Raw genomic sequence first — 11,436 nt, 5'->3', positions numbered from 1 at the left:
AAACTCAGAAAGAGGAGAAAAAAAACAGACCTTTCTTCCTATCCAGTGATAAGAAGCTGATGTGTCTGGACCTAAAGTACCAAGGACTGCTTGGGGTGGTCTGAGTAACTTCAAAGCAGAGTCTAAGCCAACAGCTTATTAAGCAGAGAGGAATTCTTACACGAATCAAGAACTTGGAAATGTTGTCTTGTGGGCAGCACTATTTTTGCTGGAGGGCTCTGATCAAAACTATCTCGGACATCAAAACAAACTGATTATGCTATAAATATTAAAGACTTTATAGCTGTTTGTTTGTGAAATAAATTCTTGGACAGTCCCTTAGCATTAATGTAGGGAGGAAAAGGTCAGAGAGGAAAGACATAGGAAAAGGGAAATAATTAATTTAGGACATAATTTATTTTGCTCTCATCCTACTCACTTACAGGAACTTATACCAACTTCCCCCCAGAAACCAGTGGTCAAGAAATATGCCAGACAATATTAAGACTTCTGTGCGTTCAGTGGGACATTCAGTAAAGTGGGAGAGTTTCAGCTAAAACTGTGTCACACCTAAGAAAGCCTTTGGTCATGCTCTGTGGAGACACATTTAAACACGACAGCTGCATTACAAGAATCTACAATATCTGAACTACAGCCCTCACTTTCTACTATCATGTAATAAAATCAAACAAATTACCCAAGATGCAGCCACTAAAGTTTGGCTGATCTTTTACCTTTTACTAAGGATGAAAATCCTTAGTTTCATTATTATTCATGAAGTTGTTATTCACAAGGCAGAAAATGTGTGTTTTTTTTCTTGTGTTTTGCTAATGGAGTTTTGTTTGGTTGGGGCTCTTTTACAGTTTACAGATTAAAATTTTATGGCTCGTTTGTGACTACTTGGCATTATGAACATTTTCACTGGAAATATGTGAGGATTTTATTAGAAACATTGGTACTGAAAACAGCTAATGGGGGATGAAAGTGGAAAACACATTAATAAGTAGCACTGAGAAGCATGCAGTTACTTGGGAAAAAAAATCCAAAGCATTAAATACGCAGTCAAAACAATAAATCTCTGTTTAGACTGTGGCATATTGTATGCCTCTCAGTAAATATTGCCCAAACAAAAAAGCCTCTAAGTAAAGGTCAAAAGGGTCTGAGGCTCCTCACCTGCAAAGGCACTCCCAGAGCACATCTAAACATGTGGTGGCTGAGCACCATCAGTCAGCACAGCCCAGTGATCCATCAGAATCTTGTCAGGTTTGCTCCACAGGTACATTTCAACAGTTCCTACTCTGGCTGCACTTACCAAGGAGGGTGTGGGGTGTCAGAAACAACCAACCAAAAAAGCCCAAGCAACTACCCCTCTCAGCTGAAGATGGCACAGTACACTGGACTGGACTTCTTGTGCTCTGATTCTTTGGCTGCTGTCTGGGATGGAGAACATTCACCCTCACCAGAGAACAACAGCAACCGCAATCATAAACTGACCCCAAGGATTTCCCCTATAACTCAGTACTCTCTGGCACTTACTTTATGCCTAATTACTCCATCTCCATACTCTGTTAATCAATCACATAATTCTCTAAGATATCTTTACTGTCTCCCAAAAAATATATATTGGATAACTCCACAACCACTTAAGGGGGAAAGTCAGTGGCTTACATCATCCTGAATAACTGAGGTGACCACACAGGGAGGTTTAAAAAGAAATGTTTACATCTATTCTATGTCATGCTAAAACAAACACATTTCTCCCACTGGCAGGAACTGGAGGACACCCAAAGGTCTGGGGTTTTTTCCTCCACTGAGTTTGTAATCCATTCTTTTTCTTCTACTGGCAAAGAATGCAACAGACAACTCCTGCCTGTTTAATATCTAGTATGTATTAAAAAAAAATCCCAACTCTAAGTGATGTTGGAGCAGTAATATCGTTTTTAAATTTGACTTTCCACTTTTGGACAAAGTCCAGAATAACCCAAACTAACTAAGCTTTTGGACCACTGCACGAGGCCCTGTGGGAATGACACAATCTTACCAGCAGTTGCTATCATAAAGGAAGACAAAACTGATGGTTAGGGACTTGCACTGTGCAGGCAACAGGATAAAGAGAGGTCACTATTTTAAACTGATGCAGCAGAATTTGTTGAAATTACACACTGACAGCAGCTCTTGACTGCTTTTGTCAATATATCTTACAGCTCAAGTGTGGTGTGTGGAACTATATATAACTGCTTTGAAAGACTGCCCTTGTTTCATATTCCAGCATCATACAAATGTAGTGGTAGAAACAAATGTGCATGCTGCAGTTGTGTGGGGTGCTTTCTTTGCAGTTACTGCCACTCAGCTGAAGCAGCATTTGACACAACACAGACCCATACATTTAGCTTAGCCTGACCCCTCTTTTTTCATTCTCCAAACTGAGTTTTTTTGGAGTGCTCTTTCCACATTTTAAGTGAATCACAGAATATGCTGAGTTAAGTCAGTGGCTTCCTCAAGAGCTCTTGACCATTACAAAAACCTTACAGCCTCCAAGGAGACAAAAGCATTCCTATGTGACAGCCACAAAGAGCATGTGCTCCATAACCACAGCATGTGCAAAGTAAAGCTCAGGCTAAGCAAAGAAAGAAGCCACAGTTGTACAGCAGGACAAAGGACACAACACTTCTTTCCCATTGCCCACAAGCATTTCTATCTCACACTTTTCAGATGGTGCACTAGGATGTATGGTGGAAATTGGGGGATGAATATTTTAGTGCAGAAAACTCAAGCAGAAGCCAACATTCACACTCCTCTGAGCTACCAATCCTGCTGGCAAAGGCATTTCTAAGAATGCATGAGCATGAAAGCCTTTCTCCTTGGATCATGTGTAAGATATTCCAAAAATTGAATGATGAATGCAGGAAAGCTCCTAGGAAAGTAAAACCTGCAAAAAAAAGGGTTTGAGCTGAATTAATCAAGATCTAAGTTAAAGCCTGATGAGGGGTTTAACTTGGTCTATTCAGGATGTGATTGCAGATATAGAGCAATTTGTGAAGACTGCCTGGTGGCAGTGTAATAAAACAGGATGCAAGATTTGGACTAAGGAAACATTTATGCAAGAAGAAAAGACTTTTATCTTCTCCAACTCTAAAGCTAGTCTTTACCATCTGTTTCCTGGCTTGGTTAAGTTTTGGATTTTTACTCTCTCTCCTTTCTGTTCATCTAGCACCAAGACTATGGAGCACGTTGCTCGTAAAACAGGCCCTGCTTATGAGGAAGGAAAAGTTATTGGCTCATTGATTAGAACAAAACTAGTATAATACTCTCAGTACTGTGTTCACCTCTGTTGGTCATCCAGAATTCAAACACTGATTAATTTAATTGTCCATGAATACTAGAGGAAACACATGGCTTGGAGAATTGCCCTGCACTCTGTCTCTACAAGCCATTAGTGTTCATTTTTATGTCCTATTTCCTCTCACACATTGCCATCCAAAAAAGGACTTTTTTTTTTTTTTTGCAATGGTTATGTAAGAGAAACCAAAGGTATTGGCTTTCATGTAGTCTACAGACTTCAACAGAAGCCTGCTCAATATTCCAAAAGTGCACAATCCCCACTATACATATATGCAACAGTACTAAATATTATTTTCCATTTTTGTGGGGTTTATGATCTTTTCCAATTAACTGCATTGTTTTTCCACCATGACAGTGTTTTCAGAGTATTGTGGAGTACTGTACCATGGCAGGACATCTGGAAATGTACATGGTACTCATTAGGGAAGTCAGTCTAGGTACAGTTTTTGACTGGATAGATACACGTACCTTCAACATCAAGAGATGAGCCAAGTTTTAGTATAATAGCAGAATTTTTTTGCAGGTTAGGCCAGAAGGATATCAGCTGTGATTTATTCCTAGATCTGTGGGAGTTTTTTTTACCCCTAAACTGTAGAGCATCCTCTATATTCACTACACACAATAAGAAGTTAAGCATAATGGCCCCCATTCATTTCTTAAGTACAGAAAACACAACACTGAAGATGAGCAGAACTTCCATTTTAAAAGTCTTGTTTGGACAACACCTTCAGAACAGTTCAGCCTCTTTGAGGCTGGACTACACTACACCACAGAGCCCACAACATGGCAGTTTCAGCCCTTTCCTTGGAGGCAGGACCAAACTGTGTCAAGGTTCAGCTGCACAGCGGCAGTTCATGTCTAGTACAGACTGCCATCTCGGGGAGTGGAGGAGAGTGCCAGAAGACAGACATGTCTGCTTTGATCAGAAAGGTCCAAACCAGCCTCTCCAGTCATCAGTGAGTCACAATCAAACACAATTAATTGAGAAGTGAATGAAACGCCCTGTCTCTCTTTGTGGGGCTGTAGCACAACTTCATCAGCTCGTTGCAGCAGAATGGTGACATCTTCACAGACAGAATTACAGTGTGTTTTTAATATCCTGTTATCACATGTGATTCCTGCCCCAATCCTGTGTGCAAACTAGCATTTAACTCCCCTCCTTCCCCACGAATGATTAAATACAAATCCTTCTTTTCAGCAAGACCAAAGGAGTAGAGGCTGTTGGCAGTGTATCATCTACAAAAATAGTTAGTCTTATAATTAGAAGGTAATACAAAATCTTATTTTCTTTTCATTTGACTAAGCTGTGCCCAATACTTCAATACAGGAAGGTACAAACTCTATCTGTTTAAATGTAAAAATATATACAACTATATTTAACATTTAAATAACTTTAAACACAACTGTTTGCATACTAACAATCTTATGTACATTCCTTCTTAAACAATACCTCTTTAATATCCTTCTCTTTTGTTAAACAAGTTTTATTTTCCTCCCAAAATACCCAAGGCTACTTTAAAATTCTGGAGGGGTAAAAATTAGAGCTATATAGAAAATAGCAAGATGTCTTACAATTGTAGTGTATGATAGCACATATTTTTCATAAAAACAACACATCATTCAAAAACTGAACCACCGTAAAAGTTCTCGTAAGTCCAACAGGACTGTCTTTAAAGGTTACTTTGGTTAACAGCAAGTCATTCTTAAACAATTAAGGAAAAAATATAGATTCTTTCACCACCTCTACAGATGCATTTCCTTGGCTTGTTGTAGCAATCCATATACCTTTACAGATGAGCACTGCAGTTGTTCAGTGCTCCTTATTTGTACTGTGATTTCAAATAAAATAGATTATATATATAAGGTTGGATTGATTTATAATTAAATTAGTCCAACTGCCTAAAATCTCTGAATAAGAGAACTCTCTTCCTAAGACTTCATAGGAACTCTGGATATCAGAGAAAGAATGGTAACACCACTACTTCTTCCTCACAAGGTTGATCTCATGCAGTACTTGAAACAGCATCACCAAGTTGCATGAAACTGCTGTTTCCCTGCTTATTTTCCCAGTCAGGAGAGTGACAACTTCTGTGAGCTCTTCATACTCTGACACCCTGCCAGTTCCACCAGCCTCTGAGCATTCAGACAACTAAAGTGCCACTGGACTTCACAGTAATAATGCAATGCTTTCCTCTGAGTCATTATGCATTTTCCAGGTCACTTGTGGCCTCTACCTCACTGAAATTTTACTCATTTCCATGGGAATAAATGCCTTCAGTTTTTGGCCAGGCAGAGGAACTTGGTCTTTCTTGCCTCCTTGCACTATGAAACCCTCTGTTCCATCAAAAATGACAAACAAAAAGGCTAAAGTGTGAGATTCTCCAGGAAAAGAATACTGCATTAGTCACTGTGTGTCAGTTAAGCTGCAGAGTAGAGAAGTGTGACCGACGAGCAAAGGCACTTGGTGACAGCGCTGGGGACAAGTCAGTGAGTCAACAGTTTCAGTCTCGTGAACCAATTGACCAGCAGCGAGGGCTCTGCCGAGGAGGATTTTGTGGATGATGTGACCGATGATTTTTTAGCACCTTCCTCTTGGAAAGGAATTGTTGCACTGTTGTGGAGGTCTGTATTCATAAAGCACCTGCTGCCTCGAATATAATCTGTTCCCCTCACTAACTGCTTGTCAGACACTGGCCTGGAGAGCGGGTGCTGCGTGCAGGGGCTTTCCTCAATGATCGGGGGTATCCTTTCATTGCTGAAGTACCTGCAGAGGACATCTTCACCTGTACAAACAGGAGGGGGAAAACCAATTATTGCTGACTTCAAAACCCTCCATTAACATTTTCCATTTTTATAAAAGTATTCTGGTTACACTTCAAATACCTAGATCTGGGGTTTTGTTCATAAAATACCTGGACATAAGCAGCTATCAATAGATTCTCAGCTTTTTGCATCCTTAATTTTTTTAAGTGACACAATAATGAAATAAATCCATGCACAGAGGAGATACCATTTGACTGTTATATTCCAGATTCACACACACCAAAAATGATGATACAGACTACCTTCATGCAAATCATTATCATAGGTGATATTTAACAAATCTTCTTCTAATGTGTTATTCAAAATGCTGAAGAGACCAGAATTGAATCCATAAACTTCTCAGTATAACTTATGAGTAGCTTAAAAGCTACTATCATTACTTTGGACAAGAAAAATTAATTTTGCAGGTGAAAATATAAGCACTTCCCTCCCTGATTTTGACCAGTGATTCATGATGCTTTCTCTGTTTTAACTCTTCCCCAGACACCTGACCAAGGCAGCTGCTGCTAAAAAAATCCTGCTGGACTAGGCAGGCCTTTGGTTCTGATCCAACACAGCTTAAATCCAAGCCTGGAGCACTTAGGTACATTTCAAGCATTAAAAAAAGGCAACACAAAACGAAAGGTAAAACCAAACAAAAAAACCACACACACAAAAACCAGCCCTGCCACCTGGTGATTGCTCTGTTAGTATCCCTCCAGGTTGATGCTTCTCAGTATCAACTTCTACTTTTACATGAAAATAATAGAAACCAGCTTTGATTTTACCTAGAATTAGACATTAGCTTTCATAACTGATTCCAAGAATAAACTAGTCATCCTTATTTCCCACTCTAACAGGACTCAAATAGTCTTTCTGATGCAGAAGGTGGGAAGAGGAGAGTGTAGGAAGTAAAAAAGCCATCCAACAGAACACAAAATGTTATGAGCTTCTGTCTCTCTCCCATTCAGCGATGCCTGCAGAATATGTTCCTTTCTAACAGCAGTAGCAGTAAACAGCAGCTCCTAAAAGGCCCTACATTTTACATTTTGTGAACAAGCTTGCTTCTTTAACAGCCTCCACAGTGAGCTAAACAAAAAGACTTAGCACAAAAGTAGTTTCATGATCAATATTAAATGCAGTAGAAAGGGAAGGGGCTGTGTGCAAGAGCAAAATGTGCGATAAAATCACAAGTACAGATCTGCCCTAGTCATTCTAGCTAACTTTTAATGCTCACTACAAGATTTGAGTCCCATCACTGAATAGCCTCAGAAATTTCAGTTACCATCTGGCATTTCTGCTTAACCCAGTAATGGTCACCTTGCATCAGTTCAGCAATATGCAAACTATAATCCTCCATTCCTAATTTAAACACTTTCATGTGGTTCACACCAAGGAGATTTTGGAGAGGAAGAGAATGAGGGATAAAACCTAAAACCTTGCCTTTTCTCCCTGATCCTCGTGGCCTAGAGAAGGGGTCTGCAGCTCCTATCCAGCTTCCATCAGCAGGCATTGACAAAGGACGAGGTTTTCCTAGAGACAACATAGAAAGTTAGAGGAGTTACATAAAGTTGAGGAAACCAATTTTTAAATTTTTGTTTTTCCCAGTTAAGCAAAGGAGAGATAAGCAATAAAGAGTTCAAATTGCAGAAAAAATGATTATCTGAAGATAATTCCACTGGTGACATATAAGAAATCAGCGTGCTGAGATTAAACAGCCCTTCTCTTGCTCATTTAGAGCAGGAGTGGACATAATGTTATAAGCAAAATACATGTGGAAATGGTGCTCTGTAGCAGCAGACCCCAGCTGAATGACATTCATTAGAGAAATAAGAGTTTTAAGAGACATTATTTCAGATACAGAATTTCAAATTCACAATTTGTACAAATGGCCTTAATATCAATCAAGCCCAACAAGCAGTTTTCTAAGACAAATCATTTCAGGCTGATCAAAGCCCTTATCACAACAGTGATAACAAGAGAGGAATGAACTCACCGTAGGACTGTGTTTTTTCTCTCATTTTGGCTGGTAGGACATTTACTTCCATGGGATACCCAGGCAGCTGATCAGAATCAGCAATAGTAAACCTCCGCCTCCGGCTCTCCTGATCCAGAAACGAATTGGGAGACTCGGCACCCTTGGACCCAGGCAGTGGCTGACTGCGTTTGCTGCCTCCTCCATACACAAAGCTCCCCTTTTCATCTCTGAAAGGACATGTCACTGCAGTTAGTGCCTTGAAAGAGTTTAAAGCTATAGACATGACTAGCTTTGAAAGATGCTTCTAGCAGCAAGTCATGCTCGTGACAACTGGCATTGTGCTGCAAACAAGCTGGAAGAAACCCCCAAGAAAGTCAGGTGATAGAAGACTTCATTATATTTAACAAGGAGAAAAGAAAGCCACCCTCCTCATGCTAATTTACTCTTAAGAAGCCAGTAATTTAACACACTGAGAAATTCAGAGGCTCCACTCCAGCAAAAGATTTTGATAAATGAGACCTTTCTGTCCTGAGGGCATCAAAGCCCCTGATTCACCACCTACTCAAATACATAGCTGTGACTCGGGAGTGCTACACAAATTTATCCATCTCTGTATGTGTAATGGTAACAGCTATTACCTCCATCTGAGGGTCTCTGCCTTTCAGTCATTATAGGAGTTCAATACCTGTCACTAAATATTTACCACCTTCTCTCTCCCTCCTAACAGATTAATAGTGTGTGTATGTGTGTGTGTATATATATACACATACATATATCTTGATTAAATTCTGCAATTACTTTTGGAAGAGAAGCTACCCTTCAAGTTAAAATTTGCCTGGAGGTTTTTTCCCCTTCCTATATGTCACAATCTTATTGCTTGAAGCAACCATTAGCCAAGTCAGGCATAAAAACACATAGCTGACTGCCTAAGCACACATATACCCCAGTGTTCATAGCAGTCCCTGGACAGCACATCCCACTTGTCCAGCTCTCCAGCAAGAACAATGCAACAGCTCAGTGAATAGGAAGGAGCTATTTATGGAGATGCAGAGACCAAAAATTGCACTCAAGTGTTACACCAGAAATGTATGTATGTGGAGAGCTCTCCTACACCACCACCATGTGGAGACTGTGCCATGGGGAGGGAAACCAAACACTGCTCTGGAGCAGAGGAGATCTGTGCCAGGAAGGGAAGAGAGCAGGATGATGAGGGGGGAGAAAAGCAACCATCACACAAATGCACCACAATTTCAAGAGAAAAGCAAAACATGCAGAGGTCAAAATAGATGACCAAACAGAAGGCAAAAGAATTGTGCTTTCTCTTCTTCCTGCCTGCCATAGCTTCTCACATTTACTTTCTTTAAAAGTTAAAGTCAAGATGCCTTTCTCTTTCCATCCATCATCCAGGATGAATTTTAAATCTCGTATTGCGATTTCTGTCCTTTTCAACAGGGATTCAGGTCTAAAGGCATTTGAAGCTCGGTATGATTTTGTGTCTCTTTAGGAAAGATAAACTGAGCACCTGGACATAATTCACCTATGTGCCTGAGATATTTAATGATTTGAAGAAACAACTAAGGCATTCACCTGCTAAATCTATATGTTTGTTATTGTGCCAAAAGATTTTAAAATTTGAGGGTTTTTTAATAAGAACTGAGCATGTGTAACCATAAAAGCAAGGCAAGAGCAGGTAAAGGTGGGTCCAGCTTCAGTAAAGAGACCCTACCTAAGCAAGCCCCCCCCCCCCAAGTCCTGCCCCAAAAACCACAGTAATACCACCTCTGTCTCTGTATCAGCCCTTACATGGCAGGAGGCAAGTGCCCTCCCACAAGGCCTGCAGCAAAAGGTCACAGTTTCTGTGCTGGGCTACCTACATGTGACCTAAAATGTCAGGGAAGGCCAGGAAGCATGCCAGCCTTTCACATCTTGCCTGGAAACGCTTTTTTCCCTCACATTCCCAGATCAGCTGGCAGGGTTCTGGCATGAGTCAATATGGACTTCAGAAGGAACAACAGTCAGCCTTACCATACACACCACTCTCCCTCCCACTGTGTATACAGGTCTGCATTTTTATAGCTTACACCACAGGATAAAAAAATAAGAGTTGATGTATTGCCTCTCCCTTCCCTTCAGTGGGAACATATTTGTTTTAAACAACTTGCAAGTTTAAAAATTTAACGTGATAGGCGTCATTTAACATGACATTCTTTTCTAACTCCCACAGCAGTTACTCAAATTGCTAAAAAAGAAAAAAAATCCATCAGTGAAAAATGTTAGGGACAAAAATTACTTCTCACTGTGTGCAGCTGGATTTAAACAGTGTCAGAAACATAACTCCACAACAAAACCAGAGATGACACTGGGGTCATGTTCTGGGACAACTCTGCTCTCTGTGGCACACAGTCTTCCAGTAATAAAATCTGCTACAATCCTGGTAGCATACACATGTAAGCATAAGTTCAAGCAATCCAACTCATTTAGGCAGCTAGAAGCAAGTTTGAGATCTGCAGCTAATCTGTACAGAGCTCCAACAGAAGGCCAGCTCAGAAACAATTGCAGTGAAGGAGGTTTCTGTGAGTGGTGCAGGTTTGTTTGCATACCGAGGAGAATACGGAACAGCTGGTGGAGGGGGTATGTACAGATCCAAAATGGCTGGCTTCTCCTTCTTCAGTGAGGTATCCACAGGTGCTTTCTGGTGACTGAGTTGAAGCTGGTGAGGGACTGGTCTGAAATGTTAAACAGCTATCAAACATCTGAACATTCATTTATCATTCACAAAAAGATAACTTAATAATCAATAGCATCATTTTCATCCCCTAGTGAACTACTATCTCTGTGATATATGGACACTTCAAAAACTCTTAGAGTCCACATTTTCCTCCACCTCCAGTCTTGGCTAGCTTTACAGCCCTCCCACAGAAGTCCCATCATGGGTAATGTATTGCTCAAGCATATTTTGCTCTTTCCAGTTCTATTTTTCATGTAAATTCCACAGACAAAAAAAACAACTGAGACAAAACCCCCTCTTCTATATTTAGATGTGTTAAAAGAAAGCAATTTGTTTAATACAGATATGATTAGCAAGCCTTGTGAAGCTGGCATATGCTACCTTTATTCCATACACTCCAATGCCTGGAGCACAGACAGGAATACAGTAAAGTTCACCATAGATTGAATCAATGGATATAAGGACCAGGGAAGCAAATTAAAAATACATTTGGCATTGCTCATCTTTGCACCTCACTTCTATAAATTCTCAGCACCTTTCTAGGTTCCTGTCTCCCTACAGGAGAGAAAAGGTTTCAAAGATCTTTATTCTCCAATCATTCCCTCCC

General features: G+C 40.3%; 1 protein-coding gene across 1 annotated transcript in view; it reads right to left on the bottom strand.

Moving 5' to 3' along the window:
- Positions 1-377: 377 nt before the first annotated feature.
- The window catches only part of CNKSR3 (CNKSR family member 3), a 58,223-nt gene continuing 47,164 nt past the window's right edge, over positions 378-11,436 (bottom strand). The window contains 5 exon segments of the mRNA XM_036379949.2: positions 378-6,104; positions 7,567-7,656; positions 8,120-8,328; positions 10,702-10,784; positions 10,786-10,827. Of these exon segments, the coding sequence (XP_036235842.1) occupies positions 5,806-6,104; positions 7,567-7,656; positions 8,120-8,328; positions 10,702-10,784; positions 10,786-10,827 (723 nt within the window). The 3' untranslated portion in view covers positions 378-5,805.

This window comes from Molothrus ater, chromosome 3 (assembly GCF_012460135.2).
Source record: "Molothrus ater isolate BHLD 08-10-18 breed brown headed cowbird chromosome 3, BPBGC_Mater_1.1, whole genome shotgun sequence".
In the NCBI taxonomy this organism is placed as follows: Eukaryota; Metazoa; Chordata; class Aves; order Passeriformes; family Icteridae; genus Molothrus; species Molothrus ater.
The sequence above is the reverse complement of the archived record's forward strand: the minus strand, read 5'-3'. Positions and strand labels throughout refer to the sequence as shown.